Source organism: Branchiostoma floridae, chromosome 11 (assembly GCF_000003815.2).
Source record: "Branchiostoma floridae strain S238N-H82 chromosome 11, Bfl_VNyyK, whole genome shotgun sequence".
NCBI classification, from domain to species: Eukaryota; Metazoa; Chordata; class Leptocardii; order Amphioxiformes; family Branchiostomatidae; genus Branchiostoma; species Branchiostoma floridae.
The window spans coordinates 18,956,568-18,972,201 of NC_049989.1; the positions used below are offsets into that span (position 1 = coordinate 18,956,568).

Consider the following 15,634-nt stretch of genomic DNA (forward strand, 5'->3'; position numbering starts at 1 on the left):
CACGAAGCCTGGTAGAGGCTAACAACACGTAGCACCGCAGGTAGGATTATCAACGCCTGGGGTAATGTTAGGAAATACGATCTGACCGCAACGAACGCACAATTCCTTCTATTGATTTACAAAAGTATAAGTGAGATGGATGGATTATATAACGTAAAGACAATGAGGAGGAAATTGGCAGCTCGTTGCATCAGACACCCTGACATTATTTATAGCTCTTCTGGGAACCTCATAAAACCAACGTGTTCGCTTCGCTCCCTCGGTGGTTTATTCGGTGGTTATAGCAAAGGACCAGGCGTTATGACACCATATACACCGCGGGGCGGGTCATTAACCCTTCATTATGACATTTTGTCATCATCACATCTCTGCAGTTTTCAGTAGAGAAGAGCACGCAGGGTAGCGTTTATATAATACAGGAACGTTAGCTGGTGAGTGGGCCACTACCTTGGAGACCGATCGCGAGGGACAGGTATTTGGAGTGGGTCACAACACGCCGTGTTGCTTTGATTTGATTATATCCATGCTGATTTGATCCACGCGCTCACCAATGCAGTTGTTGTGCAAAAAAGATTGATTGATTGGTTGGTTGGTTGATTTTCGCCCGCTTCCAAAAAAAAAAAAATTTAAACCGCATTGTAAATCACACAAAGCGGCTGAAAAATGAGCAAATGTATGCCGTAGATTGCAAAAATAATATCGAAAAACGTATACTAGCGTCATAGAATGTCAACGTTAATCCAAAGGATTGTTTTTCAAACCAAAGAGAAGAAATTTCGTGACTAAAATTAGTCTCCAGGGAACCTAGAAAAGAGAAGGAAAATGCGTCGAGGGACGCCAAAGACCAATTTCATTGACAACTTTGACAAGAACTGGCACCAACTTTACTGAGGTAAAGGAAATCAAATCCCTGATGGGGCCGGGGACACCTTCAAGCAATAAGGCAGTTGAGATTTTGTTTGGTTTGGGGTGCGTGTAAATTCATAAGACAAACTCCCATCATTTTTGTTTGTATCGGGTAACTTGTCCATCATTTACCTAAACTTGTCACCAACTTAGTTAACAACAAGGGCTAAGTCTATAAAAACATAATAGCTGTTGCTGGATCTTGTTTGTTACCCAACTACCTTGTACCTTGACCTCCTGGTAGTTTTGGGGGGGGGGGGGGGGCAAGGTAGACAGGAAGATGGAGAGTTGTCTGCAGGCCCTTCTGCCTCCTGCTACAGCCAGCCGACAAATCTAGCTATTGAAATTGGTGGTGAGAAGGGTGGTGGTGGGTTGTAAAACCGAAGAGCAGAGTATTCGGGGAGAGACACCGCCCGGCCGAGCTTTGGGCGAAAGTGGCCAGGTCACCAGGTCTGTTGAAGACGTACTGATCTAGTGTCTACCAGACTCCCACCTGGCCGAAGAATTTGGCCAAGTTTAACACTTGTAGGCAAATTAATCCCTATCATTATTAATCCCAACATTTGGCCAGCCTGGGCCTTAGGTCACAAACTGTACTCCTCGGCCATCTAACTCCTTTGGCTTCTGTATGGCATGTTATCCGTCTATATTTGTCCAATTTTTACTATTTTTCCACGACCTGTGGAGCCTGGTAGAGGCTAGTGCTGGCCAGCATGGAACCCGGTGGTGGGGCGGGGCTTGAAACGCAAGGCCAATTAAAAAAAAACGACCTTGAGGGCATGTTTTCATGAAGGCATCAAAGTGCAACATATTTCTGATAATATCCAATAATGATAGCATTATTCAAAGTTCATAGACATTATATATATTCACCCGTCTCAAATCATTGAGCATCATACGCGCGTACGCCCACCCAGGTAATTGAATTAAAAATATGTTACTTTGATGATGTCACAGTGAACATACTATTTGTTGCTAATTTGAGCCTGGCACCGCGGCTTGCAAAAAAGTCTTTGGAGGAGCAAACAAAGCAAATGTTATATTATCTACCGATTGTATGCAATCACGATGAATTGGCACTGTTGGGATCTTATCACTGCTTTTTAGCGAGCGGCGATATCCAGTTTTCTACAAGCTGTCGTGTTCACTATGGTGTCGGAATAATCAACATTTAAGTTACTTACCGTATGGCTGTAAGTATGATCGTGGGTTTTTGATCTCCAATAACATGGGGACGGTGTATCTTTAAATTGGTGCCTGTAATCATTGAATGATACTATCATTATCGGTGTTAATAGAAAAAGAACATTTTGTTATTAACTGTAACTCTTTGAAATGGGCGATGGGTTTATTCAGTATTCTCAAGGCATTCCTCTCCTTTAGAGACTACGACCGCTCCAACACAGACATGAAAGTTATTCTGTTTTTGGTAGAATTCATTATAGAAAAATGCTAACATTTTACATCCAGCACTGAAATTAATACGTTAGGGACTTCACCTCTCTAAACTGTCGGGCGAACTCCGTCGGCCTCGTTCACAGACTGAATGACCATTTGGCCCGGGGGGGGGGGGGGGGGTGTCATAGACTTCCTGATACTTGTGAACCACTCCTGAAAAAGTGGTATGTTCTAGACGTCACTGCTGGAAATAGAAGGGTCATTCATTCTGTGAACAAGGTCAACGAACTCTTGAAAATTTTGAGGGGTGGATCCCTGCAGTGTTCGTTCATCCCAGTGTTGGATGTAAAGTGTTGGCATTTTCTATATTAAAAGACATGCAGATGCCATGAGTCGCGCGAAACCCAACACAAAGGGAATCCCGAGTGATTTTATCGTCTTTATCTTGAATGAAGTCCTCTGATCCAAGAACGAACCTACCCCTCAAAATTTTCGGAGTTCGTTGACCTTGTTCACAGAATGAATATATAGCAGAAGCAGGAAAAAGGCGGCTCGGAAAAGTCCCTACTCCGGAACAGTTTTGATCCACCCACACCGGCCTGGGACCCCTCTCTCCCCCAACTAGTGTCTTTCCCATGTTAATATGAGCGCCCTCTGTGTGTGAACGTACGTGAGAGTAATTTCAGGGGCGCGCAACATGAAAGCAACGACATAAAGGTGCATTCCCACAGGCTTTCACAACGACGTGCTGACGGAATTATTATTAACTATGGGACTACATGCCCAGGGTTTCCTGTGATTCAAGTCTGATTGAAGTCAAATCAGAGTTTCATACGAGTCTGTCACCCTTGAAAGTGCAAAGTTCTTAGTGATGAATAACGGGTGCACTGAGTGGGTAGTCATATATTGTCATGTTATAAAGGCTACAGAAATAAGATTTAGAAAGACAGAGAAAGAAAGAGAGAGAGAGGGAGACATATAGAGAGAAAGAAAGATAGGAATGACAGCAAGTGTGGTGAGAGACAGAGAAAGGGAGAAAGAGAGATACAGGCACATAGATACAGGCAGATAGATAAGGAGAGAGAAACAAGGAGAGACAGACAGAAACAGATTTACATAAAGAGAGAACTGAAAGAGAGAGACAAAGAAACACAAAGACAGACAGACAAGCAAACAGACAAACCGAACCATTCCATTGTGATAAACTGAGGAAAAATAACAATCGCACGACGCGTGCGACCGCACGAGATGTGATGGGAGCAAGGACACGTGCCCTTGTTCATTGTCAGGCATCGAATTGCCTCAATGTTCAACTAGATAGATTTTGTTCTTCTTGATCGATAACAAGGCCAAACTTATACCACGTACGTCATTCATAACCTAGCCGGCTGCGCTTGCGTAGCTTATATATTAGCCAATAAAAATCAAACCAGATTTCAAAAAACGCTGAACCGTAACGGCCTATCGCCACTATCGCGCCGGTTTCGTCGTTTATGTGATCAGAAGTGGCGCACACCTTACGTCACACAGGAAGACCTTTTCTGCGATGTTACGCCTCTCGAGTCAGCTATAAGTGAAACATGTCACCTAAGGAATCATTAGTATCGAGGGGCAGCCACCCCATCTCCTGGCTTTTATCCCCATCAACTGTGAGACTCGGGCTTTAACGAGTAGTGGACCGTGGCATCCTTCTTCCGGGCCAAAGGGTCAGGCGATTGAATCCCGGCGCCGCCGCTTTCTTCTGGTGCGGATTTGCTCGTTAGCGTTGCTTGTTATTTCCTTTAGTCATCCACTAGTAGTACATGTGTAGTGAGGACTGAATTGAGTCCTTTGGATGTCACACAAATTCTGGCGATCGCTGTCGGGGGCTTCCCCATTAAATTCTGAATGAGGTAGGGACTTCTTCGAGCAGAGCCTTTGTACGTAGCCTCTATTGCACATGTAAGTTTAGTCTAATTAATAGCTAATCTCAAAGCAGATCCTACGGTAGCATAAGATAGTATCAAGAGGTGGCAGAGGAGTGAAGCTGGCTTAGGAGTGTGTTTTGCTACCGGGCTTAGGATTGTGTTTTGCTACCAGGGCAAATGGCTGACAACACGCCTTGGTTAGTTTGGTACTATCTTATGCTATTGTAGGATCTGCTTCGCCTGTAAGTTTAGTCGAGATTGCCTAAGCTTGATGTTTCCGACTTAGAGAGATGCTGCAACAGTGAACTGGCCAATTTGTGGCCTTGAATGAGCAATCAGAACATATCCACTGAGGGTGAAAATGGACAAATGTACAAAATCTTCTTTTATGGCGAATGAGAGTGTTACAATCAATTTATCAATCTACTGATATAGAGATATTGAGATCTTTAATGTATTTTTTCATGCACATGGGCAAGGCTTGATGTGCCATATGGTGCTACTTCATTTCCGGTCATATATTTGTGTGAAATCATCTGTTTAAAGAAAATTCAGACATGGTGCAAAAATGACTCCACAATATGGGGCTTGGCCTGTGACGGAAATCCACAGTGTCTTAATATACTCAAACTATTTCTTATCAATGAGGAAAAGAGAATGTGACAACAATAGTTAATGACCATGCACTGGCGTCTGTGTGACAAGTTGAACTGCCAACACACCTTACAAGAGGAAGACTGTTTTCTAGTATTTCTACCATGGGTCACTCATACTGTAGGTCACTCATAAACATACGTATACGTGTATACATGAATACCGCGGCCGTCATTGAAATAAACAAAAAGGGCCTGCGTCACGTGTCAAACATATCTAGAAGTTGGAGGTAATTGTTTCGACAAAGTAATCGCCAATAATTTCATACGTAGGACGTCATGGGATTCATTTATAGTCGTCACCAGTTCCTCCTACCCACGCGAAAACTGTTGCATATATGTATGCCGGCATAGTGGACGACAAGTTCTCACAATCTGACCATGGCACGCGTCGCGCTCTCCACTCTGTGCGCCCTTCTGGTGACAGTTATGGGTGTAAACCTGGGTTTGGTCCCTCAGCTGCTCGCAGCAGAGTCAAATCAAGTCATGGTAGGGAACGAAGGGCATGGTGAGCAAGAGAAGGGGCCGACACTTCGATTACTGCGGGCGCCTGTAGGCTTTCCGGACGAAGATGCCAGCACGCTGCCCGTCCATGTGGCCGGGCTACAGGAAGAAGTCCTCGGGGACGGCCCCTACTACGTGGTCCCGTTGATGCCGTCCGACCGTACGATGGCGGGGCCGAGCCATCGTCTACCGATCCAGCTCCTCAGCGACGACCTACTCAGCGCCCTGCGCGGCAAGAGAGGGGAGAGGGGGCGGCGAGGACGAGTGGTAGGTTTTTGTTTATGTTTGTTTCGCATAACCAGTAAAACGTCTTTAGGCTGTAAAAACAACTCACGGCGTCGTTTGTGGAGTAGCTGGTAGAGTGGTTGGATCGAAATCTAGAGGTCCCGAGTTCGATGCCCGCTGTGCCCTCCGGCGCTGTGCCCTTGGGAAAGGCACTTAACACAACCTTCAATTCCTCACTCCACCCAGATTGGTTCCTGACTTCGAATTCGGTCTGGAGGGTAAAAGACAACCACTACCTTCCGTCTGTACTGTGTATGTGGCACTGTTAATATAAGTTCCTAACTTGAATGCTGTGCCTCATTGCCCTCATCTGTCCCAAAGCAAAGCACAAAAAAAAAAACTAGTTCGTAAAACCGCACTGTGAAGTTTAATCCACTCACCGGATCGGACCCCTACACATTTCTATGGCTACAGCCTCTTAAAGGCTATAGGACTACCTTAATCTTTCACCAACTGCCCTAACCACAGTAATCCCCCAAGCAGATCCTACCGTAGCATAAGATTGTATCAAAAGCCGGCATAGGAGTTTATCCGGCCTAGGAGTAGCGCTTTTCATACATACTCCTAGGCCATTTCAATACGGCCCCCATTCTTCTGCAAGCTAAGCTTAAGGTGATAGCTGATCCTACGGTGGCATAACTTATATAGTATCAAAAGCTGTTCAATGCCCAGTGTATACTCCTCATATGCCAGCTATAGTAAGATCTGCTTGGAGACTCTAACCACAGCACCCCTCGTCCATCTCAGGTCCGGGTGTACGACCGAGCCACCCGCCGCTGGTACCGCTACTTTATCCCCTCCCTCTCCATGAACAACGTTTTCGGGCAGTTCCGGCCATCCAGGCGGACCCGGGGCGAGCCTCATGACGCCGAGCCGGGAACCGACTACGGACAGGGCGCCGAGACCGAACAGGAAGGGGGCAGCAGGCCCTGGTGGAAGGACGCAGAGGAAGAAACGGGCTCTTTCGAGGCCCGCGGCTACTACTGAAGACAACTGGCACCATGGTGGCCATCAGTGGGAATGCAGAGGTAGTTTTTGCTTTTCCTACAACAAACGTAGATCATGATTTTGATTTCTTTTCTTCTGGTGGTGGAATTCGAATTCATGTTCAAACTATATGTATTTGTCATTTAATTTGTAAGTGTCTTGATAGTCTTAACGAATTCTTAATTTTCTATAATTTTCTGTGGCGGCGAGAATATAAGTTGTGCATAACATGAGCCCGCCGTCACTTTGTCTTTGTCAATTCCTTTGTATCATTTGATAGTTGAAGCGATAAGATATGATGATGATGATTTGATATTTCAATTTCTTCGAGTAAAAGAAAAAAAAAAATCATAGATCAGAACTCGTTGTCCCCATTAAGTATAGTAGGAGTATAACCATGGGACACGACAGACGATGTCTGTCCATGGTACTGAAAACGCTCTTGTTCTGCGTAGAAATTTAGCAGCACAGAAAACTTACTCCGCAGTGGCAACACCTTGTTTATTCATGAAATCGGCTCAAATCGGCCTGCAGGCCGCTTTTCACTGAGTTCATGAGGGAAAAGGCATGGTCAGACAAAGTATATACAGTTTACATCATTTAAAGTTCTAATGAGTCTTATGTTGGCACGTTCTGCTTCTAACAAAAACAAAAACATCTCCACTCTTACAGATACAGCAGCAGTAGCTGAGCCGAAGAAGAGACGACTGACGTTCTCAGGACAAGCTCAAGGCTCAGGACTTTCACTAGAAAATCTTAAGGAATAGACTGCAGATCGTAGCGAATTAATCTCCGTATCTACGATTTCACTGAAGAACAGAGATAAGAACAAAAAAGGAACTCACTCTGCGGGCAGAACGTCCTTGTTTTGTTCGCTCACGCTCATTGCATTATGCCAAAGAACTGTCTTTAACTGGTAATAGGTAGAAAAACGCCTTAGAATATGATCATGGGTTCTTTTTACAATTTCTGTACCTAAAAAAATTGGTCACATCCTTCCATGCCACCATCACTCAGAGTATATGTTGGCGAATGTTGACTCCTCTCTCAAATTGCACAAGCTACGATACATTGTTAAACTTGCTCGTGTCATTCCTTTGGAATTCGCTTCGCCAATCTGTTAAGGTAGAGTCTATCCAACTTGTCAAATTGAAATAGTGCAACAATCCATTCCCTGTCTACCTCGTGCAAGACTTCCCGGGTTTCCGCTCAACGTGAATTACCAGAATGATTAAAATTACGTTGACGAAAGCCGCTGTAATACTGTTTTGACGTGAACGCCACGGGACGTCCCGACGTTGGAAAGCGTGTCAGCGACGTTCCGACGTGCGTGACGTAATAGCGAGTAATTGCGACATTTGAGAACGTCACTCCGTAAAGGCTTGTCAGGAGGGAGCCGGTTCCTTCCCGCCAAAAATATGGCAGCCTGTCGTTTGTCACATTCTTGCTACATGGATTTGTGGCAGGACTATTAATATAAAATCACATGTAAACTGTTTCTAGACGTGAAAGAACTGCTTGTAGTTAATGAAAAGTGGATTTTGTAGGCCCAAGAAGAATAAACTAACTTGCAAACATACTATTGTGACCGTCTCACTTTATGGTGTGTCGTTACGTGGTAAGATTCTTGCCAAGCCAACTCTCAGTTGGGCTGCAAGCTTTCTCGATCCACTCTATAGCTAGCTATTCATTGTCTCTACCAGCCCGCGTGGGTTGCTGGATGAATAGTACTCTCCAAACAGCCTAGCCACCAGACGCTAGTACTTACATGTAACTGCACGTACGTACGTCGAACCCAGGCATTCTGCCAGAAAACGTGGCAATAGTTGGACAGCAAGCTTTCTCCATCCACTCTATAGCTAGCTATTCCTTGTGTCTACCAGCCCGCGTTGGTTGCTGGATGAATAGTACTAGTACTCTCCAAACAGCCTATTGTGACCGTCTCACTCTAAGATTTGTCGTTAAGTGCTAAGATTCTTGCCAAGCCAACTCTCACTGTCTCAGTAGGGCAACAATTGCGCAAACTTTCTCCATCCACTCTATAGCTGTTTCTTGTCTCTGGATGACAGTAACCAAACAGCCTAGCCACTAGACGCTTCGTACTTACATGTAACTGCACGTACGTACGTCGAACCCATGCAGGCATACTGCCAGAAAACGTGGCAATATTCCACTCAAATATCTCTACTAGGAGATTTAAAAATAAACGGTTCGTGCCATACTACAAGGCACAGTAGCAGGAGAGAGGAAACGAGGTAGGCCAAGGAAGACGTGGCTAGACAACATAAAGTTCTGGACTGGCCTAAGCACTGAACGACTGATCAGAGGGGCAGAGGACAGAAAGAGATGGGCAAAGCTGCTGATGGATGTCGTGGAGCCCCTACAACCACTGTGGTTACGGGCTGTGGGTGAGTGAGTGGTTCGTGCCTTGGTAGCGATATTGCACATACATGTACGTTTGCAAGGCTTAGAGGTTCCTACACGTAGGTGCTTACTTAAAAGAAATTGGAGCATACACGTACCCCTGGTAATATACCCAAAGGAATTTACAACTGTACTTATTGTGTTCTGCTCGGGGAATTTGAACATAAAAGTACTTCTGGGTACAAACGAGGGAATTACATCTGACGTCTTGTTTGGCCTTCAACACGCTAACTCCAGAAGTACGCCCGTTTTTTCTACAAAGTGGGTTCACACGTGCGTGAATATTCAAGTCCGTATGATGTCCGTATGAAAAGTTTTGACAGCCCGTACCAGGCTCCACAGGTCGCCGAGAAAATAATAGAAATTGGACAACTATAGCCAGATAACATGCCAGCGGAGTTAGCTGGTTGCAAACCATGCTCCTCAGCCAGCTAATTTGTATGGCATGTTATCTGCCTATATTTGTCCAATTTCTACTATTTTCCCACTGGCCTATGGAGCCTGGTAGAGACTAGTCTAAGACTTCCATATCATATCATACGCACTTGTACATGTACGCACGTGTGAACCCACCTACAAGGCGATATCTGAGCGACCGTACATCCCTCCAAGCTGAGCCTACGTAGACATAAGATAGTATCAAAAGCTGTTCGATGCCCAAAAATGGACTCTTAGGCCGGATAAACAACCTATGCTGGATTTTGATACTTTGATCTTATGCCACCGCAGTATCTGCTTGGAGATGACGCACAGCGACTTTAAAACTGGACTTAGATGACCCATGATTTCATAATTGGACCACGATGCAAATGTAGATAAGATTCAAAACACAAAAAGGAAAAGCATTTTGTGTGAAATTCTGTCAAATCTCTTAGTGTTGTGGAGAGGGGTCCACATGAACACAATTCGGTGCTGTGTGACTTCACCTGTGAACTACACGAGGTTAACATGGCGTGAATCCTCTCCTGAAAGACACAATCCGGTGGGCATAGAAGGCTTTCGTACAGATACTCTGCCTCGTTTTGCCAAAAATTCAACATTTGATGCGGGATGACTGAACATAGGAGGTAACAATAGCTGTAAAGCTCGTGTGAAAATGTCAAAGCAGAATCGAAGGAAAGTGCTTATAACGTTTTAAGGAATCTAAATCCTATCAAGGAAATTGTATATGCCTCTATTTGTAAGCAGCTGTTATGCTAAATACTGAAGTCTTACCAGCGAACGTCCTGTGCATTGTAGTAAACAGCATGGGCTATAGGATATATGAGAATTCTTGTACACAACCTGGATGTACTTACATGGAACTTTGCTTACGCTTCTGTGTCTATCAGACACCTTCCTTAAGAGTTTATACCAACATAATGAAATATGGTAAGCATGGGCTATTGTTTCTCACTTTGAAACACAAGGACACGAGTTCGAAGCTCAGTCTATCAAAACATTCAGTGGGAAATACATACTCCTGGCTGGCTACACTCCTTTGGCTAACATATGATTCTATCTTATCCCAATGTAGGGTCTGCATGCAGATCAAATTGTGGCGTTCACAGTCCCTGGAAGGGAACACAGCCATTGGTAGTACATGCATATTTTCACATTTTGTTCTTTGTGATCTGTCAAGAGGACAGTTCGATACTCCAGAACGCAGAGTGGGAATGGAACTCCCGATCTCTTATCCAGGTGCATCATATCTCACCTCTAGATCCTACAGCAGGAGATACAGCCTTCCAAACACCAAAACACAACTAAAACATCAGACACAGTCCTTCAGTAGTACAAAGTCTCTTGAAGTCATATTTATTCCGTCGAACAAAAGGTACACACGGGTACATGTATTTATTTACACAGTTGTGGGAACCTCACAAATTCCCGCACCATCATTCTTTCTTACTCCACACAATTTAATAACACTGGAGAAAGCTGAGATGTGTGGTCCAGTTTCTTATCAGCCGTCTTAAGATATTTACAAGGACTGAACAAAAGAGAAGGAGTTTACTGACTTATCAAGGAGGAAGCATTTACAAAGATCAAGTCCTCAAGTGTCATTACTTTTTACATGAGACGTCAAGTCATAAAGGTGTCTTAAACAAGTCCTTAAAGTACTAATTCAAGTGTGTACATATCATATGTAAACAAAAGGTCAGGAACAATCTTTAATAACAACTAGAACAGCACACTAATACAACAGAACAGAAATTGTAGAACATGTATTTACACAAAGACTCTTAAACAAACAAAACCAGGTTGAAGTTTCATCATCTGTCCTTAAAGCTTTTTCTTCCACATACTTAAGGTTACTACAGCTGAGATAGCTTTTTACTATGTTGGTAGACTCTGCTCTATTGGCAAACATAATAGCACCTCCACAAGGTCGGAAAAACTCTGTACATGTATCAATACTATCTTACACTCATCTCTGATGACACAGACTATTCACTCTATTTAGATAATTGAAAATACTTTTGGAGAGATACAAAAGACAAAATCAGCAGACACAAAATGCATTAGTAGCAGCACAAATTAACACATGAACCATATGACGATGCAAAGCAAAAGCCTTTCAAGAATTTGGTTGAAAGCAAGGCCGCAGGGATTCCACAGAACCAAATAAGGTGCTGTAGGTTTAGCATATGGAATTTTTACTTTATGTAGGTACACTACAACTGGTACACTTTCCCAACATGACAAGATTTGTACAACACTGGAAAAATGAAAAACTATCCTGCATTCATCCTTGATTGCAAACACACATGCTAATGATTTCTGAGATCTTCACATGACGTTCCTATGGTCTCCACGGTAAATTGAAAACTTGTTATAGGGGGACACAAAGGGGAGTTCCTTAGTCATCCTGAAGTGTTGGGAAGAGTTTCTGAGTCTCGTGGTGTAAGGAGACTTGTAGGGATAGGGTGCAACACAGCTTTACATAGAGATCAGGAGCAGTATTCCTCAGCATTTAGGAGGGTTTCCAAGTCTCATGGTGTAAGTAGAGGACTTGTTGTGGGGATAGGGGGCTCACAGCTATCCTCAGAGACCAGCAGTATTCCACAGCGTTTAGGAGGGTTTCTGAGTCTTGTCGTGGGGATAGGGGGGCTCACTGCTGTCCATAGAGACCAGGAGAGTTTCTTCATCATCCTTAGTGTTTAGGAGGGTTTTTGAGACGCATGTTGTAAGGAGAAGACTTCCTGTAGGGAGAATGTGGGCTGGCGGTACATGGTTTCACAGCTATCCATAGAGACCAGCAGTATTCCTCAGCGTTTTAGGAGGGTTTCTGAGTCTTGTCGTGGGGATAGGGGGCTCATTGCTGTCTATAGAGACCAGGAGTATTCCTCAGTGTTTAGGAGGGTTTCTGAGCCTCATGGTGTAAGGAGAGGACTTGTTTCCGGCAGCACCCTGTTGACCAGCCCCGGGTTGCTGCTGGGAGGAGTCCTGTGGTGAGACAGTACCCGGCTGCTGCAGACTGGGGTGGGCGGGCGTTACCAGTCCCTGCACTGTGGCAGCACGACTCACCTAGGGAAAACAGGGAGGTTTAGGTGAAAAAGTTTAAACTTTGTTCCAAAGCAACAGAAGAAAGACATAAAATTTTCTGTCAGTACTCCGACCTTCTTCAGATAGATGATTTGCTGCACTGATGTTTCGGAAGTTGTCGGATGACGTCAGCACTCAGCACATCATTTGACTACTTCCAGAATATCAGTGCAGCAAATCATCTATCTGGAGTGACTGGACATACATGTGAAATACATCCCAGAAAAACTGCTAGAATTCCTAAAATCTAATAATTTCTTTGCTTAGCTACAATGTGATCCACCTAGCAAATCTCAAGGCAATCCACTCATACTTTCTTAACTTACACTGTACACATTGTCACAACCCTTCAAGGCCACAAACAACATAAAAGATATGTCTGAGGAATCTAATGTGTGTATCCCGTCCTTGTTCAATTCCATTTGTATTGTCTGAGCTTTTATCAGCAGGGCTAGCCCTTTGTAATAGCTACAGGCTAGTTGGGCAACCCTAGCAGTGTGTGCTGAACTGCCAAACCTATAAGTAAATGTTACCTAAACTTCGACCTCTGACCTAGGCCTCCCGTGGAATGTTATTCACTCTCAAGCTTCCGTGGTATTTTATTTCCCGTTTCTCTGAAGTCATTATGTATATACCGTCTCTTGTAAATTTGCCTAGCACCGTAACGGTTGTAATGTTATGTTATATATAGACCTATGCAATCAGCTGTGCTGCCTATAGGTCTGTGTAATGTACCGTCGCATTTTGAATAAATAAATAAATAAATAAAAAGTAAATGTGCATACGTGGGTTTGTGTTTACACACCTGGACCTGTTGTGTAGGTATAGCCTGTGTGAGTGTTACAGTCTGAGCAAGTTGTTGTTGTTGTTGTTGCTGGGGAGACTGTTGCGGAGGGGAGGCCAGCTGAAGGGTGGCGGGAGACCCGAGCTGCTGGGCTACTGCCGTCACTGTTGCCGCAGGCTGCACTTTCACCTGTATGACAGATAAACAACCATTCGAACTTTTATAAAAGAAGGCTGACAGGATAAAAAGGAGCCAGGTTTCTAGCTGGTGTAGTTTAGTTTATCAGGCTTGTATTTGAACCCACTGTAGAAATCAGAGGGGCGAGTAAGAACAGAAAGAAACAAACATGCCGACAGCCGGGATCGAACCCGGGGCGGCAAATTACAAATCCAACGTGCAAACCACAACACCAAAAGCTCAAGAGCTGTTGACGTGGTCAGTTTGGCAGCGCTTAAACCCCACTGTTACACCACCACACTAAATAAAGGACAATTAAGACTATCAACTACTGGCATAATGGCGCTTTTCCAGTATTACTGTAATGTAATAATGTCAATATCAATGTTGAACTCCTGATTTTCACTGTTAACTAAGGAGCATAGATGGGGCTTGATGGGTAGTTACATGTACATGTACTTTATATGGCTGAAACCTTAAAGGAACACAGGAAAGAATAAGAAAGTCACAAATATCACAGTTGTCAACCCAGGATTGAAGCATAGCTAGCCGTCACCAAGCACATGTACATCATAATATATCAGAACAGTAGGGGCATTCTCCCTTCTCAGCCTTAACTTTCTAAGAGCCCTTGAAGTTACTAATGTATTAAGCTTGGTGTCTTGAACTGTGTTCTATTAATATCAAAGGTCCTACTCTGTAAAAACATGTTTTTCGGAGCTTATGCAATAACAGGATGAATGTTGTCCAAGTCTCCCTGCTCTAAAACAGACCCCTGGGTGGGACATGTCACTTTGTATGATGTCAATGCAAATGAGATACCGCCACAGCTGCAGTAGAGATGAAAGAGTAACAAGTTGTACCTGCTGAGCTGAAAAAACAAACTTCCCAAGAATGTCAGTCATTCAGTATGACTGAATGAAGAAACTCTTTTTACGCCACCAGTTTTATTTTTGCCGATGTTCCGAAGACAGTCTGTCACCTTCCTCAATGCAATTCTGAATGGCTCACAAATTGTATGTCGCTATTTCAATTCTTCTTTCTAACCTTATGGCCCCATCCTGAAATTGTTTTTCCTTATGTGGCAACCTTCACTTTCTCACCAATTCAATAATTCTAGATACATGCGTACAATGTCATAAATTAAACGACAGGTAAATTATTATACATAAAGTCGAAGCAAATCTAATTCTACTATTTTCCTACACAATGAAGAAAAAGGAGCAAAGACTTGAATACCTATCTAATTTGTGCCTTTGTCTCCAGACTCCTGTGAAACTAACAAGGGACACAGGACCATGACATCATTCATAATACCTTAATGTGATCAAAAGACAAAATTGCTAGTCAAATTCCTACTGATTCCTTTATGAGCATTTTTTCTTCCCTGCTGCCCTTTGCAGTCTGATGTCAATGCTTTGTGGCAGGGCTCTATTCACAATTGAAAGGAAATATTCAAGGCCTTTTCTATTCTTCTGCACCTTCCCAGGAGATATTTCCTTTCTTTACATCTATCTATACAAGTGCAGATGAAATAAAAGAGGATGCATGTAAATGTGAGCCATTCCCTTAGATCCAATTACTTTGTCAACTTGAACCCCATGAGGGAAATCTCGTGCGCAACACGAATGATGTTGTGCTGAAGGTGACGTTAAAATTTCCTGAATCTAAGACACACAGGAATAATCAAAGCCGAGCTACAGATGTGTTGACCTATAAATGCTTTATTCTACAAACTCTGAAATCATCAAAGTGGAACAACGCTTTATTCTATAAACTTTGATACGAACTCCAGTGCCACAAACGTGCCCAAGAAACATCAGCCACCCGGGGTGCCAATTACCTGGTAATGACGCAAGGTAAAAGGAAGCCCCTCGAAGATTCACGAAAAAAAAACAAAGTGGACTTGATATTTACCTATAGTCGCTCACATGTGAGTAAAGGGCAAATTCCTTAATTCTTACATTTCATCTTAAGAGAGCTTGGTTACTCCTCGAAGTTAGAGTTGTTTTTCTGAGAGGGGCCAGTGTAACCAGAGGGCCCAACAGAGACAGCGGGTGCAACACAGTTTCTACAACTTA

The 15,634-nt window shown here is 43.7% G+C and overlaps 2 protein-coding genes across 2 annotated transcripts in view; one reads left to right on the plus strand and one right to left on the minus strand.

Moving 5' to 3' along the window:
• Window positions 1–5,069: 5,069 nt before the first annotated feature.
• LOC118425484 lies at window positions 5,070–8,188 on the plus strand. The gene is made up of 3 exons (XM_035834343.1): window positions 5,070–5,635; window positions 6,401–6,681; window positions 7,313–8,188. Exons 1-2 carry the CDS (start codon window positions 5,246–5,248, stop codon window positions 6,638–6,640), a joined length of 630 nt encoding a protein of 209 aa, XP_035690236.1. The 5' UTR covers window positions 5,070–5,245; the 3' UTR covers window positions 6,641–6,681; window positions 7,313–8,188.
• A 2,645-nt stretch (window positions 8,189–10,833) lies between these two features.
• Window positions 10,834–15,634, minus strand: part of LOC118425321 (E1A-binding protein p400-like) — a 54,560-nt gene continuing 49,759 nt past the window's right edge. Inside the window, exons 54-56 of the mRNA XM_035834128.1 lie at window positions 13,398–13,565; window positions 12,394–12,574; window positions 10,834–12,314 (exon numbers count right to left, since the gene is read on the minus strand). Of these exons, the coding sequence (XP_035690021.1) occupies window positions 12,395–12,574; window positions 13,398–13,565 (348 nt within the window). The 3' untranslated portion in view covers window positions 10,834–12,314; window position 12,394. The remainder of the gene's footprint in view (window positions 12,315–12,393; window positions 12,575–13,397; window positions 13,566–15,634) is intronic.